We start from the raw sequence: 20,989 nt of genomic DNA on the forward strand, positions 1-20,989 counted from the left end.
GACCAATGGAATATAATGGTAAATGTGAGATTATGTACTTTAGCGGGAAGAATAGAGGAGCTGAATATTACTCAAATGGAGAAAGACTGCAGAAAGCTATGGCACAGAAGGATTTGTGAGTCCTTATGCATGAAACACCATACTTGCATCAAAGTTCAGGTAATATAAACAAAATGTCGGTTTTTATTTCAAAGGGAATGGAGTATGGAAATAGTGAGATCCTTCAAAAATTATATAGCTGGAATACTGAGCAGTTCTGATCCTTGTTTTTTCCCCATTCATTCATGGGAGGTGGCCACGGTGGCCTGGTCAGTATTTATTGCCTGTCCCAAGTGTCCTTGAGGGTGGTAGTGAACCATTTCAGTCTATTTGCAGTCAGTAAGCCCACAATGCCTTTAAGGGAGGGAGTTCTAGGATTTTGATCCAGTGGCAATAAAGGAATGTTATATATTTCCATTTCAGGATAGTAAATGGCTTGAAGGGCAACTTGGAATTGGTGGTGTTCCCATGTATCTACTGATCTTGTCCTTAGATGGAAGTAGTTGTGTGTTTGGAAGGTGCTCTCTCAGGATCTTTTGAATTTTTGAAGCGCATCTTGTAGAAAGTACACACTACCACTGAGCATCAGTGGTGGACTAAGTGGATGCTTGTGATTGTGGTGCCAATCAAGCAGATTTGCTTGTCCTGGATGATGTCAAACTTGTTTGTTGGAGCTGAACGCATCTAGGCAAGTGGGGAGTATTCCATCACACTCCTATCTTCTCATCGTGGATCGAGGATAGATTCTGGGAAGCATGAAAGTGAGTTATTTGCTGAAGTACTTCATGTCACTGACATGCTATTGTTGCCTTTATTTATATGACCAATCCAGTTGAGTTTCTGGTCAGTGTTATTCCTAGGATCCCATTGAATGTCATGAGTGGTGGTTAGACTGTCTCTTATTGGCAATGATCATTGCCTGGCATTTGTGTGGGGTGAATGTTACTTGCCATTTGTCAACTCCAGTGTGGAAATTGTTCAGATCTGGTTACATTTGAATGGGGACTGCTTCAGTATTTGAGGATTCACAAATTGAGCTGAACATTGTGCGATTTCTGACCTTATGATGGAGGGAACATCGTTGTTAAAGTGTCTGAAGATGGTTGGGTCTAGTGCACTACCCTAAGGAACTCCTGAGAAGACTGATCTCCAATAATCTCAACCATCTTCCTTTTGTGGTCGGCATGATTCAACCATTGGAGTGTTTGCCACCAGTACCCAGTTTTGCTGGGGCTCCTTTTGATGCTACACTCCGTTGGGTGTGCCTTGATGTTGAGGGCTGTCATTCTGACTCAACCTCTGAAATCCTGTGCTTTTGTCCATGTTGAAACCAAGACTGTCATGAGGTCAAGCAGGATGCCCTGGTCGATCCCAGACTGGGTATCAGTGAGCAGGTTATTGCTCAGCGGGCGCTGCTTGATAACATTGACACATTCTGTCTCTATTGATTGATAGACTGACATTAATAATTGGCTGGATTGTCTCTAACATTGACACATTCTGTCTCTATTGATTGATAGACTGACATTAATAATTGGCTGGATTGTCTTAGTCCGTTTTGTGTACAGGACATAACTGGAAAATCTTCCATATTATTAGATGCTAGTATTGTAACTCTGTTTAAGAACTTCACTAAGGGAGCAACAAATTCTGGAGCACATATCTTGAGTATTATCACTGGACTGTTATCAGGGTCCAAAGCCTTTGCAATATCCAATGCCACCGACCATTTCTTGATTATTGTGAATTCAATTGGCTGAAGACTGGTATCTTCAGTGGTCCCCAGCATAAGAGGAGATTGAGAGAGATCATCCACTCACACTTCTGACTGGAGATTGCAAATTTATCATGCCTTTTTTTTCCCTGTTGTGCTGGGCTCTCTCAGAGGATGGGGATACTTGTAAAGCAGCCTCCTATAGTCAGTTTAATTATCCACCATCATTCATGACTAGCAGGAGCACAGAGCTTAGATCTAGTCCATTGGTTATGGAATTGCTTAGCTCTGTCTATCACTTACTACTTATGCTATTTGGCATCTTTTTAAGGAAAGATGTGTGGTATTGGTTGCGATCCTGTCTCTGTTCAATGGGTTGATCCTTGGGATGGAAGGACCTCATATGAGGAGAGGTTGAATAGGTTGGGCCTGTGTTTGAAATTTAGAAGAATGAGAATGACCTTTTAAATCATAAGACTGTGTGGGGGATTTGACATGGAAAACCTATTTCTTCTCGTGGGAGAAGCTAGGAACTGAGGGGATGTTCTTAATAACTGCAGGTCTACTAAGGATGGGGAAGAAATGCGATTCCACTTCCCATGGTTAAATTTTAAAAAATATCAGATCCAATATCCTTCTGTACTAAAGTGTTTTGCAGTATCCATTCAAATATGTTGCTTTTCTAGTCTCCCAGTCGAAGTGAACAATTCATATTGTCTGTCTTTTATATTCAGTCTGGCAATTATTTTATCCATGCCCTTAACCTGTTTGTATCCTGTTGCAGACTTGCTTTTGTCCTTTTCATGTAATAATCACCTGCCTGTCTTTTATGTGGTTACATCAAAGTTTACAAAAAACCCTTTCATTCGTTGATATCATTGTAAATAGCCCCAGCATTGATCCCTGTGCCAGTCAACATTGTCAGTGGAAAAATAACCCATTTGTAGGCAACCAGTTCGGTAACTGTTCTTTTGTTTCTCCCCTGCACCCCCCACCTTCCAACTCTCTTCACCCCCTTAAACTAAAGCTAATTTTTTTTGTGTAACATTTGATGTGCCTCCTTGTCAAGTCCCTCTGAAAATCTAATTACACCACATCTACAAGATCCCTCTTTTATTTTGCTGTTACTTCCTCAGAGTTCTAATATATAAGGGAGGGCAAGTGACTGAGGTGTTAGTGAGGGACTGCTTTGGGACCAGTGACCATAATTCTATTAGTTTTACAGTAATTGAGAAAGGATAGGCCAGGTCCACAACTTGAATTCTAAATTGGGGCAAAGCCAATATTTATGTTATTAGTCAAACTTTTTTAAAAGTTGATTTGTGGCAGGTTGTTCACAAGTAAAGGGACATCTGTCTTTCAAAAGACAGATAAGAGTTCAAGGATAACATGTTCCTGTTGGTGTGAAGGACAAGGCTGAAAGGAGTAGGGAACATTTTAGATGTCTAGAGATATTGAGGCACTGGTCAAAAAAGAGAGATGTCGGGTATAGACCGCTGAGACCAAGTGAATCTCTCGGAATTTTGGAGGTGTAGGAGTACATTTTGAAGAGGGAGATCAGATGGTCTAAAAGGGGACCCAGAATCCAGAGATATTCTAAAAATGTTTTTTTTTTTTAAAGGGCAAAAGCATAACTAGGGAGAGAATAGAGTGCCTTAATGATCAACTAGGCAACCATTACACAACTGAAGGTGCTGGCGCTTTTTAAACACTGATTAAATGCCTGGGACAAGATCAAGTGTATCGCAGCACATTGAGAAGCTAGGGGAGAAATTACCGGACCCCTGGCAGAGATATTTGTATCATTGAAAGCCATCGTGGGGTATCAGAAGACTGAAATGTGGCTAATTTATGCCATTGTTTTTAAGAAAGGCTGCAAGGAAAAGCCAGGGAATGACACACTGGTGACTACAGTGTCAGTGGTGGGTAAGTTGTTGGAAGAGATTCTAGCATTTGGAAAAGCAAGGACTGATTAGGGAAGATCAGCATGACTTTGTTGTGGTAAATTGTTTCTGAAAATTGAGGGTTTTTTTAAAGAGGTAACCAAGGAGATAAAGGCAGAATGGTAGACATCTACATGGACTTAAGAACAAAAAAAACCATTTTCCACACAGGTACAGGCACCCACAACCGTCTGCATAAAGAGTTTTCCACACACATCTCACTTAACTTTCCCCTCTCTCCTTGAACTCATGACCACTTGTCATTGAGTCCCCATTCTGGAGCGGGGGAAAAGATGCTTGCTATTCATCCTGCCTATACCTATCATGATTTTGTAGGCCTCAATCAGGTCACCCTTCAACCTCTATCTTTCTAATGAGAGTAATCCTGATCTATTCAACCTCTCTTCATAACTAGTGCCCTCCATACCAGGCAATGTCCTGGTGAACCTTCTGTGTCCTCTCCAAAGCATCCACATCCTTTTGGTAATGTGGCAACCAGAACTATATGCAATATTCCAAACGTGGTCAAACCAAAGCCCTGTACAATTGTAGACCTGCCAACTCTTGAACTCAATACACTGTCCAATGAAGGAAAACATGCCATATGCCTTGACTACTATTAACCTGCATTGCCACTTTCAGGGTACAGTGGACCTGAACACCCAGATCTCTTTGTACATCAATTTTCCCCAGGGCTTTTCCATTTACTGTAAAGCTTGCTCTTGAATTGAATCTTTCAAAATGCATCACCTTGCATCTGCCCAGATTGAACTCCATCTACCATTTCCCATTCGACACTCCAATCAATTTATATTCTTCTTTATTCTCTGACAGTCCCCTTCACTAAGATTGGTGAAGTTGCAGATTGTGTCATCTGCAAACTTGCTAATTAGACCACCTGGACCTTCAGATAATTTATGTATATCACAAACAACAGTGGTCTAAGCACTGATCCCTGTGGAACACCACTGGTCACAATTCTCCATTTTGGAAAAACTCCTTTCCACTACTACTGTCTTCTGCTGCCCAGTTAGTTCTGTCCATCTAGCTAGTACACCCTGGACCCCCCTGCGACTTCACTTTCTCAATCAGCCTATCATGGGGAATCTTATCAAACGCTTTACTGAAGTCCATGTATATGACATCTACAGCCCTTCCCTCATCAATCAACTTTGTCACTTCCTCAAAGAATTCTATTAAGTTGTTCAGGCGTGACCTTCCCTGCACAAAACCATGATGCTTTTAACTGATAAGCCCATTTTCTTCCAAATGGCAATAGATCCTATCCCTCAATATCTTCTCCAGCAGTTTCACTGCTGCTGACTTCAGGCTCACTTGTGTAATTACCTGGATTATCCCTGCTACCCTCCTTAAACAAGGGGGCAATGTTAGCAATTCTCCAGTTCTCTTGCACCTCTGCTGTGTTCAAGGATGCTGCACAGATATCCGTTAAGGTCCCAGCTATTTCTTCTCTTGCTTCCCTCAATAACCTGGCATAGATCCCATCCGGACCAGGGGACTTGTCCACCTTAATGCCTTTTAGCATACCTAATGCTTCCTCCCTCATTATGCTGACTTGACCTAGAGTAATCAAACATTTATCCCTAACCTCAACATCCATGTCCCCTCCTTGGTGAATACTGATGCAAAATACTCATTAAGAATCTCACCCATTTTCTGACTCCATAACTTCCCTTCTTTGTCCTTGAGTGGGCCAACCCTTTAGTTACTCTCTTGCTCCTTATACATGAATAAAAGGCTTTGGGATTTCTCTTAACCCTGTTTGCTAAAGATATTTCATGGCCTCTTTTTAGCCCTCTTAATTCCTCGTTTCAGATTGGTCCTATATTCCTGATATTCTTACAAAGCTTTGTCTGTCTTTGGTCGCCGAGACCTTGCGTATGTTTCCATTTTCATCTTAACTGGTCTCTCAATTTCACCTGTCATTCATGGTTCCCTAATCTTGCCATACCTATCCATCGTTTTCACAGGGACACATCTGTCCAGCATTGTAATCAACCTCTCTTTAAAAGCCTTCCGAACATGAAATGTGGATTTACCTTCAGATAGCTGCTCCCAATCCACGTTTCCCAGCTCTTGCCAAATTTTGGCAAAGTTGGCTGCTTTTCTTCTCTTCTTTCTCTCCCCCCCCCCCCCCCCCCCCGCCAAATTTAGCACTTTTCCTTTAGGACCAGTCTCATCTTTGTCCATGAGTATTCTAAGACTTACAGAATTGTGATCATTGTTCCCAAAACCATTCCCTACTGAAATTTCAACCACCTGGCTGGCCCCTTCCCGATTTGGATTATTTACGTATTGCTCTATAAAACACTCCTGGATGCTCCTACAAATTCTGCTCCATCTTGACCTCAAACACTAAATGAATCATGGTCAATGTTGAAAATTAAAATCTCCTATCACCACCACCCTGTTGGTCCTACATCTTTCTATAATCTGTTTACATGTTTGTACTTCTACCTCACGCTCGCTGTTGCTAAGCCTGAAGTACAGCCCCAATGTTGTTACTGCGCCCATATTGCCTCACAGCTAGAGTCCTCCATAGTGCCCTCCTTTAGCACAGCTGTGATATCCTCTGACCAGTAACGCAACCCCCCACCCCCCCCAAACCACCACCTCCCTCTATCCCACCTAAAATATTGATATCCTGGGATATTTATTTGCCAATCACTCCCTTCCCTCAACCAAGTCTCAGTAATAGCGTCATACTGCCAGGTACTAATCCAAGCCCCAAGTTCATCTGCCTTACCTACTATACTACTTGTGTTTAAACAATTGCACCTCAGACTACCAGTCCGTTTGTGCTCTTCGTCTGCTCCCTGCCTACTCAGACCCCTAGCGTGACTATGGGGAAGCTTTAGTTCCTTACAGGCTTTAGTTACTACCACACCACCTCCCTCACCTCTATCCAAGGCCCTAAAGGAGCCTTCCACATCCATCAAAGTTTTACTTGCACATCCACTAATATCATTTATTGTATCCGTTGCTCCCGATGCGGTCTCCTCTACATTGGGGAGACTGGGCGCCTCCTAGCAGAGCGCTTTAGGGAACACCTCCGAGACACCCACACCAATCAACCACACCGCCCCGTGGCCCAACATTTCAACTTCCTCTCCCACTCTGCCGAGGACATGGAGGTCCTGGGCCTCCTTCACCACCCCTCCCTCACCACCAGACGCCTGGAGGAAGAACGCCTCATCTTCCGCCTCGGAACACTTCAACCCCAGGGCATCAATGTGGACTTCAACAGCTTCCTCATTTCCCCTTCCCCCACCTCATCCTAGTTTCAAACTTCCAGCCCGCACTGTCCCCTTGACCTGTCCGGACTTGTCCGACCTGCCTATCTCCTTTTCCACCTATCCACTCCACCCTCTCCTCCCTGACCTATCACCTTCATCCCCTCCCCCACACACCTATTGTACTCTATGCTACTTTCTCCCCACCCCCACCCTCCTCTAGTTTATCTCTCCACGCTTCAGGCTTTCTGCCTTTATTCCTGATGAAGGGCTTTTGCCCGAAATGTCGATTTTGCTGCTTGTCGGATGCTGCCTGAATTGCTGTGCTCTTCCAGCACCACTGATCCAGAATCTGGTTTCCAGCATCTGCAGTCATTGTTTTTACCTTAGTTACTACCTCCTTACTGTCCACTAACCTTATTAAGCCCTTTAACAAGATTCTGCATGTTAGACTGGTTAGTAACATTTGATCACATGAAATTCAGGAAGAGCGAGCCAATTGGATACAAAATTGGCTTGAAGGTATGAGACAGGATAGCTTAGGTTGTTCAGCCTGGAGGCCTGTGATCAGCGGTGTTCTGGATCCACTGTTCACCATTTATATAAAACTATTTGGATGAGAATGAGGCATGATCAGTAAGTTTGTGGATGGCAACAATATTGGTGGAATAGTGGACAGTGAAGAAGGTTACCTCTGAATACAATCTTAATCAACTGGGCTGAGGAATGGCAAATGGAGTTTCATTGAGGTAAATGCAAAGTGTTACATTTTGCTAAGACAAACCAGAGCAGTGCTTGCACAGTTAATGGTAGAGCCCTGGGCAGTATGGAACAATGAGACTTGGGGGTGCAGGTACATAGTTCCTTGAAAGTAGTGTCACAGGTACAGAGGGTGGTGAAGGTGGTGTTTGTCATGCTTGCCTTCATTGGTCAGAGCATAGAGTACAGAAGTTTGGATGTTATGTTATAGCTTGTACAGCACATTAGTAAGGCCACATTTGAGTGCAGCATACAGTTTTAGATGCTTTGCTATAGAAGGGATGTTATTAAACTGAAAAGGGTGTCAAAAGATTTACAGGGATATTACCAAGGCTGGAGAGTGTAAGGAGAAGCTGCGTAGGTATTTGTTTTTTCTCTGGAGTGTAGGTGGTTGAGGGGTGACCTTTATAGAATCACAAGCAACATAGATAAGATGAATGGCCAAGGTCTCATCCTCCGTGTAGGGGATTCCAAAATTAGAGGGCATAGGTTTAAGGTGAGCGGGGAAAGATTTTTAAAATGGACGTGACGGGCAACTTTTTCTCTCTGGGTGGTGCGTACATGGAACAATCTGCCAGAAGAATTAGTAGAGGCAAGTACACTTACAACGTCTGAGACACTTGGACAGATATGTCAATAGGAAAGGTTTAAGAGGGATATAGGGTGAACACATGCAAATGACACTAGTTTTGTTTAGGAAGCCTGGTTGGCATGGACAAGTTGGGCCAAAAGATGTGTTTTCATGCTGGATGACTCAATCGGTCAAAGCACAATTTTCCTTTCATACAGCCATTTGACTGTATTGACACTTCTTTCTTGTCCTGCTATACAATTCTTAATAATTGAATGAACATGCAAAACAAGTGCAGAACATGTTGTTCAGTCCCTTTTGGCCTCCCCTGTTATATAATTCTTCTCATCTCCTCTGCTATTTGATAAGATCATGGCTGATCTGTTTCAAATTCCAAATTCCTATTTAATCCTGATATCTACAGTCCCCAAGTAATGGACTTGCCAACAAGAAGAACTATCCCTTGTGCATCTACCTTGTCAAGACCGTTGAGGATCTTGCATAATGAAATTCCCCCTTGCTCTTAAACTTCGGTGGAAACAAGCCTGGGCTGCACAGCCTATCCTCGTAACACACTCCATTCATTCCAGTTATCAGTCTGGTAAACCTCTGAAAGACCTCCAATCCATTTGCATCCATTCTTTAGACCAAAACTGCACACATTGGGGATGTGATCTCACCTATACTCTAAATGAAATATAATACCCATTGGGGCAGCACGGTGGCTAGCACTGCGGCTAGCACTGCTGCCTCACAGCTTCGGGGACCTGTGTTCGATTCCTGCCTCGGGTGACTGTGGAGTTTGCACATTACCGCTGTGTCTGTAGGTTTCCTTTCCACAATCTAAAGATATGCAGGTGAGGTGAATTGACCATGTTAAATTGCCCATTGTGTTAGTGCATTAGTCAGAGGGAAATGGGGCTGAGTGGGTTACTCTTCGGAAGGTCGGTGTGGACTTGTTCTTTCCACACTGTTGCTAATCTAATATAATCTAAATCTTTGTTGAGTTATCCCATAATAAGGGATAGCAACCTGTTAGCCAAACTAATTTTGTGACTCACTCACTTGAAACTTTAAATTCTTCTACAGCTACAGTTCACAATTCTGCTTTGGTTCTCTGCTTTAGCACTCGCTTTTTTTTAATCTTCCTGCTAAAGTGAACAACTTGGATGAGGGCAGGCTAGGCAGAATTGAGTGATGAAGAGAGAAAAGGACCTTCAAGGTGATTTAGGCAGGTTGCATGAGTTGACAGATATGAAAAGTGCAGTACGATGTGGTTGTGTGAAGTCCTCCTTTTTTGGTTTTATAAACAATAGGAAGGCAGAGCATTATTTAAATGGTAGGTTGGAAAATATTGATGCACCAACAGACTTGGGTGTCCATGTGCACCGATCACTGAAAGTAGGTAGCTGCAGCAAGCAGTTAAGGCAAATTGTATCTTGGCCTTCATTGAAAGGGGATTTGAGTAGAGGAGCAAGAATGTTTTGAAACAGAATCTTAATACTCTTGAAGTATTTTGCAGAGTTTTAGTTGTTTTATCTTTCAAAACAAAATGCACTTGCCATACAGAAGTTCAATGAAGTTTCGCCAGCCTGATCTCTGTGAAAGCAAGTATGTTGTATACGGAGAGATTGGGTCATTCAGATCTGTATTTGAGAATTTGGAAGAATGAAGGGTTTGGTTTGAAAAGTGTATAATTCTGATACTACTGGACAGACTGGGTGCAGGGTTGTGGCTAGAATAACATTCTCTAATTACAGAATTTTGGACTGAAGGGAGAGGTTTCTTTACTGGTGACCCAGTGGAAATTTTAACATAATGGAGACCAAATCACTGAATATATTCAAGAAAAAAATGTAGATGCATTTTATTTTTTTACTGCAGTCTACCATGTCTGGCTAACCTGCTTCATTTATTTAAAGATTTGGGTGAATATATTTTAGAAATCATCATTTAATAAAGTGTTTTTCTGACTGGAAAGGTTCATAGAATCATCAAACCACAGCAGTTTGGGAGGAAGCCATTTGACCCTCTGAAGAACATCCCACCCAACCTTCCATCATATCTGTAACGTGTATTATTTTCTGTTGCACTTGAGTGTAAAGTAATACTCGACGATAGACTGAATTATTGAGATTCTTGGATTAACACTTGTTGAATTTTTGCATCCTTTCTATTCTGTTCTGTTCCATCCTTTGACTCTTTTTTTTAAAAAGAGATTGATAGTACATCAAGGCATATTGACTTGTATATGCTGACAGTATGGTTGCTGAATTAGGCATGGTTGACATTGAATGCAAATATACAATTCAGCGGTGTAGACCAGGTTGATTAAATTTTCCCCTTGATGGTGGGATCAGTAACCAGAAAGCAGGACGTTTTTAGGGGATGTGAGGAAATTGCTTAAAGTTGCACAACACTGGCTTGACCGGAGAGCTCTTCATTTACAAAGGTGCTTTCTCTGAATTAATTCCTCAAACTAAAGGAACAACAATGAATGAGGGAAGAGTGCAATTATAGTCTGTTAGTTTCTAACTGATATCAGGTACAGCCCTTTTAAATTAGCATCAAGTAAATTTCTAAAACCTTTGTAGCGCAGTGAGTCTGGAAGCTGTGGTTCAAGTCCCATCTCAAGATTTATGTTAAGACATTTGGACAAGTTTTATTTTTAAAAATCGTTTAAAAGGGATCCTGACTAAAGAATGAGCATATTGAAATAGGGCACGAAAAAGTGGATTATGAGCTCACCAGGAAAATGGTGGTTTAAAGTTAGTTACAGCTGACAGAAACGGAGTGATGGTCTGCCCAGAATCATGTTGGGATCAGTATTCATTGTTTAAATGATCTGGCTTGGGATTGGGCATAATTTCAAAATTTGGACAACATCAAATTGTTTTGATGAAAAAAGATTTCTACAATAAAATATAGAAAGACATTACGCAAGGAAAGTTATCTCTAATTACAACGGGATCTTGATCAGATGAGCCGTTGGACTGGGGAGTAGTAGATGGAGTTTAATTTAGATAAATGCGAGGTGATGTATTTTGGTAAAGCAAATCTTAGCAGGACCTGTACACTTAGTGGTAAGGTCCTACGGAGTGTTGGAGTGCAGGTTCATAGCTCCTTTGAAAGTAGAGTCGCAGGTAGATAGGACAGTGAAGGTTTGCTTCATCGGTCAGTATTGAGTACAGGAGTTAGGAGGTCATGTTGTGACTGTACAGGACATTGGTTAGGCCACTTTTGGGATATTGCATGCAATTCTGGTGTCCTTCCTATTGGAAGGATGTTGTGAAACTTGAAAGGGTTCAGAAAAGATTTTACGAGGATGTTGCCAGGCTTGGAGGATTTGAGCTATAGGAGGAGTTTGAATGAGCTGGGCTGTTTTCCCGGAGCATCAGAGGATGAGGGGTGACCTTTACAGAGGTTTATAAAATCATGAGGGGCATGGATAGGGTAAATAGACAGGGTTTTATCCCCTGGGGGTGGAGTAGTCCAGAATTAGGGGCATAGGTTTAGGGTGAGGGGAAAGATAGAAGAGACCGAAGGGGGGGGCAGCCTTTTTATGCGGAGGGTGGTGCGTGTGTGGAATGGGTTGCCAGAGGACATGGTGGAGGCTGGTACAATTGCTACATTTTAAAAGACACCTGAATGGGTATATGAATCGGAAGGGATTGGAGGCATATGGGCTGGGTTCTGGAAAGTGGGACGAGATAGGTTTGGGATATCTGGTCAGCATAGATGAGTTGGACCAAAGGGTCTGATTCTGTGCTGTACATCTGACTCTATGACCCTATAATTTGCTTGCTGGGTGTGTAATTGATAAATTAACCACTAAAAGTAAATGTGGTAGAAATAATGGTGCCACAGACTACCTGGAAGCTAGTGATGAAATGGCATAGCGGAGAGTTATCAAGGAGTTGTTAGCTCCAGTCTCTGAAGGGAATAATGCAACTTAATTCATTTTTTTAAAACCATTTTAAGTTTAGAGGTTGTGTGCTAGCAAATGTTGCTCAGGAAGGTTGCTCCACATGGACTACTGAGCAGGATGATAGGTAGTGCTGCAATAGTCAGCGTCGTAGAAATATACAGCACAGAAACCAACTCTTCGGTTCAACTTGTCCATGCCGACCAGATAGCCCAACCCAATCTAGTCTTTCTTGCTAGCACCTGGTCCATATCCCTCCAATCCCTTCCTATTCATGTACAAATCCAGATGCCTTTTAAATGTTGCAATTGTATGAGCCTCCACCACTTCCTCTGCCAGCCCATTCCACACACTCACTACCCTCCTGTGCTAAAATGTTGCTCCTTAGATCTCTTTTATTTCTTTCCCCTCTCACGTTAAACCTATGCCCTCTAGTTCTGGACTCCCCCACCCCTTGTCTATTTATCCTAACCATGCCACTCATGATTTTGTAAACCTCCTATAAGGTCACCCCTCAGCCTCTGACACTCCAGGGAAAAGAGCCCTGGCCTATTCAAACCCTCCCTATAGCTCAAATCCTCCAACCCTGGCAACGTCTTTGTAAATCTTTTCTGAACCCTTTCAAGTTTCACAACATCCTTCCAATAGGAAGGAGACCAGAATTGCACGCAAAATTCCAACAGTGGCCTAACCAATGTCCTGTACAGCCGCAACATGACCTTCCAACTCCTATACTCAATACTCTGACCAATAAAGGAAAACATACCAAATGCCACCTTCACTATCTTATCTACCTGTGACTCCACTTTCAAGGAGTTGTGAACCTGCACTCCAAGGTCTCTTTGTTCAGCAACGCTCCTCAGGATCTTACCATTGAATATATAGGTCCTGCTAAGATTTCCCAAAATGTAACACCTCCCATTTATCTAAATTAAACTCCGTCTGCCACTCAGCCCATTGGCCCATTTAACCAAGATCCTGCTGTAATCAGAGGTAACCTTCAGTATACCTCCAATTTTGGTGTCATCTGCAAACTTAGTAACTATACCTCTTTTATGCTTACATCCAATTATTTATATAAATGATGAAATCCTTGTGGCGTTCCACTGGTCACAGGCCTCCAGTCTGAAAAATAACCCTCCACCACTGTCTTCTACCTTTTTGAGCCAGTTCTTTTTCTAAATGGCTCGTTCTCCCTGTATTCCATGTAATCTAACCTTGCTAATCAGTCTCCCATGGGGAACACCTTACTGAAGTTCATATAGATCATGTCTACTGTTCTGCCATCATCAATCCTCTTTGTTACTTCAAATAACTCAAATCAAGTTTGAGAGACATGATTTTCATTGTATTGGAATGATGAGTGACATATGGCATGACTGGTTTCATTCAATTTGTGGATTTTTGTTACCTAACAAATATGTAGAGAAGTATTGTTTTGAGTAGAGAATCCAGAAGCGGGTGGTGACTGAAGGATTCAGTTATGTTATGTTTTGTTTAGTGAATTCACTCGAGAGTTGACAAGTGAAAATGAAGTAATAGATGGTAATTGAATAAAATTCTGATTCAGTGCTTCATGGATGCCAGTTTTGAATATATTTTAAGATCTCAATTTTAAGAGAATATTAATTAAATGACCCCATGTTATTTTATTTAGTAGAAGAGAACTTCGCATAAAATTACTCTTCAAGAATTGATCAGTTTTAAGCAACTGCATATGAACGAAAATAGACTGCACAGCTGAGATTTCTCCCCCTCCATTAGATCGTGATCTATACCTCTACTCCATTTACCTAACTTTGATCCATATTCCTTAATCTAATAAAGGGGATAAAATACACCCTTATCTAATAAAAAGCTCTCAATCTCATTTTAAAAATTCAATCAACTACATATTAGTTTCTAGAATTATCTTTATTCCCGATTTTAAGCATCAGCTTTGGATTTGCATTGATTTTCTGAAGGGTCGTGATGATTCCCATTATAATTTACTTATTCCGTTAATTGTATATAGATTTAGAGATTTCATATTTGTGATAAACTTTTGGATAGTGAGATTGAGTAATCAACCACATGAGCTATGTCTTTGAAGTTTGACTTGTTTTTTTTAAAAAAATCTTGGACAAGGGCATTAGGTTGTATAACATTTTCTCAAGAAAATCATTTGAGGCCAGCAATACAGTTGAGTACAAGAGAGAACCAGATGCATTTCTAAGGGAAAGTCAAATTGAGGCTGATAGTGAAAAGTATATATATTCAAGAATAAAACTTAAGGGTCAACGACAAACAAGGTTACCCCTGAGTACAATGGGACCTTGATCAAATAGGCCAAGGATTGGCAGATGCAGTTTAATTGAGATAATTATGAGGTGTTACATTTTGGTAGGGCAATTCAGGGCAGGACTTGTACACTTAATGGTAAGATCCTGGGGAGTGGTGTTGAACAAAGAAACCTTGGGGTGCAGGTTCATACTTCCTTGAAAGTGGCGGCAGACAGGATTGTAAAGAGGCCATATGGAATGCTTGCCTTCACTGGTCAGTGTATTGAGTATAGGAGTTGGGAGGTCATGTAGCTGTACAGGACATCAGTTCGGCCACTTTTGGAGTACTGTGCAATTTTGGTGTCCCTACTATAAGGGCGATGTTGTGAATCTTGAAAGTGTTCAGAAAAGATTTACGAGGGTGTTGGCAGGATTGGAGGGTTTCTGCTATAGGCAGAGGCTGAATACGCTGGGCTATTTTCCCTAGTGCGTCAGAGTTTGAGGGGTGACGTTTTGGAAGGTTTATAAAATCATGAAGGGTCTGAATAGGGTGAATAGCCAGGTCTCTCTTTCCCCCAGGGTAGAGTAATCCACAACCTAGAAGTTATAGGTTTAAGCTGAGGGACAACTTTTTCACGCAGAGGGTGGTGCATGTATGGAACAAGCTGCCAGAAGAGGTGCAGGAGGCTGATACACATCCAGATGCCTTTTAAGTGTTAAATGTATATGAATAGGAAAAATTTAGGGGGATAGTGGCCAAATGCTGGCAATTGGGACTAGATTAGTTTAGGATACCTGATCAGTATCGATGAATTGAACGAAGGGTCTGTTTCTGTTTTGGTCATCTGTAACTCCGTTTCCGTTTGAAACGGATCTGTGCGTTACATGTTGTATTGACCTACAGTTACTACTATAATGACATGAATGTGCTAATTTTTAAATTACTTTAATTGAGTAAAGATTGCAAGCATCTGGACTGTATAAGCAAATTGAGGTGACTTTTTTTGCCTTCCGTTTTTCAGGTACTCCAGCAGGAATGATGTCCAGTCCATACAGTGGAGGCTCTGGGTTCCCAACCTCATTAAGCTTTGCACAGTCTGCAGGTTAGAATTGCGTTAATAATTTTGCTAAGTAAATTGGACCTGCATTTCACCCAAGGTATTAAACCAAATTCTTGGACAGCACCTTTGAAATCCATCCAAAATACTACTAGATGTAGGTAGCAGATAAATGGGAGCAGTACTACCTGCAAATTCTCTCCAAGCCACTCACCATCCTGACTTGGAAATATAATTCTGTTCCTTCAGTATTGCTGGGTGAAGATCCTGACGCACACTCCCTAACACCTATGGTTCTTCCTTCAGCGCATTGACTGTAGTAGTTCAAGAAAGCAGCTCAGTACCACCACCTCAACGGCAAGTATGGTGGGTAATAAATGCTGGCCCAATCAGTGACACCCTCTCCTTCCATGAATGAATAAAACAAAATTTAAAAATTTGTTTTTGCAGTATAGCCTATAGGTAAGGTTGATGTAACACTGTTTAGTCCATAGAAAATTAACCCTTTTCCAGTTTACTTGGGTATTTCATCATGTAATTTTGGATTCGTGGGATTGGAATTTCAGATGTTTGTACTGAACAGTATTTAGGATTGCAAAACATCATAGTATAAATCTGTGGATAAGATGGCATCCAGCTTCCTGAATGGGTTAATCATGCTGAAACAACAATTTTCAAGTTGCTGAAATCTATTGATAACTTTCTAAGCACAGCACTGCTAAAATTCTGCATACATATTTTTAAATTCCAGTTGTTTATACAGGTCACTTATTGAAGGAAATTTGTATTACTGACATTTTAATCTCATTAATTGTTAGGAACTAAACTTGTATGAGGTGTTGAGTAGTGGAGAGAGGATGCTGGATGATCATACTGTCTTTGCAGGGATTATTTTGTGATTTTGAGGAAATTTGTGAGTAGTCCTATTGTCACCACTCAATTTAACTTTTTTGTTAATTGTTCACTTTTGTTGCCATCAGTTTCTCTTAACCCACCATGACTGGGAGCAGAAGCTCATTTATGAACTGAAGTTTCACAATTACCACTTAATCTCTTCTGTGTGGTCTTAAGTACTGAAAATCATGAATGAGTAAACATGGATGGTCTTATTTGCTTCTGAGAACTTTAGTGACCAGCCTCACCCAGCCCAGTCCACACTCTTCATTATACAAATTGCTGCTTGCAGTAGAAATTCTACCAAGTTTCAGTAACCTACCTTTGGAGCCACTGATGCCAACTCCAGCAATCCAGTAGCCATTTCATGTGAATCAGAAAATTGCCCTACAATTCTGCTGTTAGCTCAGTAAACTCGTCTTCAGTCTCTAGTCAAGACAGAACCCCTATGTTGTATGGGACGTTTACTTCCAGGTAACTAGTATTAATTTTATTTTGATGATGTATTTGATCTTCTCTTGTAGCTGTTCCAGGATCCCTGAGCCCATTGGCTATGCCTGGGCGTGTAGCAATGTCTGGAGTTGCTTCTGCCAACCACAGTGTTCTTCTGGTTAGCAATCTGAATGACGAGGTAATAATTTATTTCTTTCAACAATCTTTTGCTTCATACTTATATTCAGAGTATGTTGATTTCATTAAATTGTTCTAACATTTGTTGTCTTCCTTATCCAGTGTCTTGTTATACTGTATATGTGTATATTTCATGTTCTACCGGCTAAGAAAATTTATGATCAAATAAATTACTGGCATTCATGAATGTTGTTAACAATAACAAGTGCAGGTGGAAAATAATGGCAATAAGGTGAGGGCTTTAGGTCCGGTTGTCTACATGATATTAATAAAGTCTATCAGTTCAGATTGCTATTTTGGAAATAATCTTAGCAATTATGAAAGAAATGCCTCAAATGTCTCAATTTTCATACCTGACTTTTCTTTCTTAACCTATAATTTTGTGCCTAGATGATTGGTAGAGTACTTTTCAAAATTCATGCAATTGATGAGTTATTAAGTAGCTCACTGTCATTAAGTGGAGAGTGAATTGTTTTCTGATTCATTTGTCTTTTTAGTGCTAGTTTCAATGTTAATGATCTTGAAAAAGCTGAGGGCATTGACTATAAGAAAAGTCACGGGCTTAAAAAAATCCCAGCTTTATACTGCAAGCATATCCAAGAACCAGCTATATTTCAAGCTGGCCTGAAACAACAGCTACGATAAAAGCATCTATCAGGACTCTGGAAAATTGCCCAATTATGTCTTGTCTGCAAAAAGAAGGATCAATCTAATTTGCTCAGCTGCCATCCCATCACTCTTCTCCATCACCAAAGTGACAGTTATCTTTGACTGTCTGTAATGTCAAATGTACTTAACAGTAGTCTGCACACTGACACACACCAGGTTCTAGCTTGGCTGCCATCTAATTTATGGCCTTGATCCAAATGTAGACAAAGCTAAATTCCAGGGATGAGGCGACTGACCATGAAGTTGAGCATGTGGTGCTGGCAAAGCAGAGCAGGTCAGGCAGTATCTGAGGAGCAGGAGAATCAGCTTTAAGAGCATAAGCCCTTCATCAGGAATCTCATTGAAATCAAGCCAGCTTATTGACCAAGTGAGATGAAATGGAACAAAAGCTGAATTGAAGTCAGTGGAAAGTAAAATTCTCCACAGGTTGGAATCTAACCTAGTACAGGAAGATGGCTGTAGTTGATGGAGGCCAATCATCTCAACCTGAGGATTATCTCTAAAATGTTTCTCAGGAAGGTGTCTTAGGCTCAACCATCATCAGCTGCTCAGTCAGTGAGTTTCCCTCCAACTTAAATTCAGGAGTGGAGATGTTTGCATTTGCAGTGTTCAGTACCACTTCTAAATCCTCAAATACTGATATAATTTGTGCTTGTATGCATTAAAACCTGGACACAATTGAAGTGTAGGCTCAAAACTGACATGTGACTTTCATGCAATACTCATCCTAGGCAATGACTATGAACAAGCGAAAAAAAAAGTCTAGTCATCTGACCTTTGACATTCAACAGTATGACCATTGCTGAGTCCCCACCGTTGAATCCCCAAGTTACCATTGACCAGGAACTGATATGGATCTGCCATATAAATACTGAAGTAAAAGTTCTGTAGCATGCAAGTTATCTGACTTCCCAAGGATTGCCTTCCTCCAACAAGCCACCAGTCAGGAAAGTGATAACTCGCTTCGCCTTGCCTGGATGAATGCACCTCGACACTCGGTCCGACACATAACTGTCAAAGACAAAGCGGCCCACTTGATTTACATCCTATTGACTTAAATATTCACTCCATGCAATGTAGAAATGTATTCCATTTACAAAATGCCTAATAGCAATTTGCCAAGCTTCCTTTATCAAATCTGCATTCCCCACCTTTTTTTTCAAGTATGAGGGCAGTAGATGCATGGGAATACTGCCATGCAGATGTCAGTTATCCTCCCATTTCAACTTGGAACTGTGTGCTTTCTTAATTGCATTGCTCTGGGTTCAAGCAGCATTTATTGCACCTACATCAGGTGGACTGCAGAGGTTGAAAAAGATGGCTTCACCTGCTCAAGGGAAGTTAATTAATGCTGGTCTAGCCAGTGTTGTGCACAACCCAAAAGCAAAGGTGACATTTCATTTAAACATAAGATGTGAATTTTAGTTTTAATAAGGAGGTACCTCCGGCTAGGAAAATCGAGAATCTAAGTGGTACAAAGGCTTCCTGGGGGTATAGGTTTGTAATTTTGTTGAAAAAAGCCAGAAGAACTGCAAGCAAACTGCTTGGATTGGTTTAGGCGAGCAAAAGTCAATAGAAGAGACATTGGACCACTCAGTTATCTGATATGCACCAGAGCTAGGTTGTCAGTAAACTGAAAATGCTAAGTGGTGAAGAGACTTAAATTGCATAAATATATGCTAGCGAGTTTTTGAGAAGATTTGTAGATCAGCTTGAGGTTCTGGATGTAGGTTTGATCACTGATTTGGAAGGTTTCGTCACCATACTAGGTAACATCTTCAGTGAGCCTCTGAACAAAGCACTGGTGCTGTAGCGTGCTTTCTATTTATATGCTTTGATTTCCTTGGTTTGGTGATGTTATTTCCTGTGGTGGCATCACTTCTTATGGTGATGTCATTTCTTCTTTTTCAACAAACTCTATCAACAAACACGTTTGACTTGGATCCCAATTACCACCCCCTGAGAGGGTAGGTCCTATCAAAACAGATGGACCATGAAGGACAAACAGTGACACTCCCTCTCTCACTTCCACTAAATCATGTTTTCAGGTTACCCAACAGCACTTGGCTATCTGCTTTTTTATCAGAATGTCTTTGATGTTATCCGACAGCGCTTGGGTGCCTGTTAGCATTGTAAAGTCTTCTGGTTACTGAAGAGAGCATTTGGTATCTCAATGGTGGGGGCAGATGCAGGTTTGAAGATGTTGGTTGATCAACCACTGAGGTTTGAGTGGTAATATACTGTAAATATTGCTGTATTTGGAATATAGCTCTGCCCATATTGCAAATATATCAGTACTTAAGAGCACTCAAGTTTGCAAGGACGGTATTTGATTTAAGAGGACGCCACGAGCAAACAGGACTGAACAATCGGGACCTCTTTGTTATGGGAGAGGTGACTTTATTGGTCTTTTATAAATTGGTTCATGATGGTTGCAATGAAGAAATGCCTAAACATGTATCATGAGGGGTATATAAAATTCCTAAACCATCCTATGAAGAAAATCAAGGAATTTCTTTACTTGGAGAAAATGTGGAACTCCCTACCATTTGAAGTATTGCTATTTGTAAAACCTATTTAAATGTGTGTGAGTAGAAGATGGTGAATGGAATAGAATGTGTTGTTGGTGTAAGATGGAAGTTTGAGAGGAGGTTTGTGTTGTGTATGTAAGTTTTGCCAAATAACCTCATTCTTCACTGCAAAAGTCTGTGCAATTGTGTAGTCTTACTGCTTAGTTGTCATGCTTGCATATGTTGTTTGCTGTGAAATCTTGCTTTCTATAAACTTTGCTTTGTTGCCTTTCTTAAAGGTCCTTTCCAAAGAATTTGAGACATTTCCCCCCCCCCCCCCCCCCCTCTTTTTGTCTTCCTTGATAACCTTCATTTTGTTATTATCGAAACATGTTCTTTCACTGTGCAAATCTCTGTATTGTGTAATACGCTGGTTCTTGGGCTTTTGTCCTCAAATGATCTCTTTGTACCTCTATTTTCATTTTGGCTTTAGCAAAAGCTGGTATGAAATGTGGCTTTTTTTCTGAACACTTCACAGGAGAAGTTGCCCAAGGTTCTGTTCACACTTTATAAAATTCAAATTAACTTCTGTTCAGTTTTAAACGGTAGAAAGCTTTTTGGTAACATTTTAATAACTTCCTTCATGCTGTACTTCTGCATGCTAAGTGTAATGTTTGAACTAAACAACCTCTATGATATTTATTTGCCTGCATTTCATACCTCGCCATGACACTGCAGTTAACTTCCAAGTTCAAGGCTTTT

The 20,989-nt window shown here is 41.0% G+C and overlaps 1 protein-coding gene across 2 annotated transcripts in view; it reads left to right on the forward strand.

Annotated features, from left to right (window-relative positions):
• Positions 1–20,989, forward strand: part of LOC122554209 (polypyrimidine tract-binding protein 2) — an 81,380-nt gene that overhangs the window by 52,327 nt on the left and 8,064 nt on the right. For both annotated transcript variants that reach the window (XM_043698864.2, XM_043698865.2), the window contains exons 9-10: positions 15,489–15,569; positions 16,943–17,049. In XM_043698864.2, the coding sequence (XP_043554799.1) occupies positions 15,489–15,569; positions 16,943–17,049 (188 nt within the window). The remainder of the gene's footprint in view (positions 1–15,488; positions 15,570–16,942; positions 17,050–20,989) is intronic.

This window comes from Chiloscyllium plagiosum, unplaced genomic scaffold, assembly GCF_037043375.1.
Source record: "Chiloscyllium plagiosum isolate Xiang-an unplaced genomic scaffold, Cpla_swu_hap1 HiC_scaffold_9, whole genome shotgun sequence".
NCBI classification, from domain to species: domain Eukaryota; kingdom Metazoa; phylum Chordata; class Chondrichthyes; order Orectolobiformes; family Hemiscylliidae; genus Chiloscyllium; species Chiloscyllium plagiosum.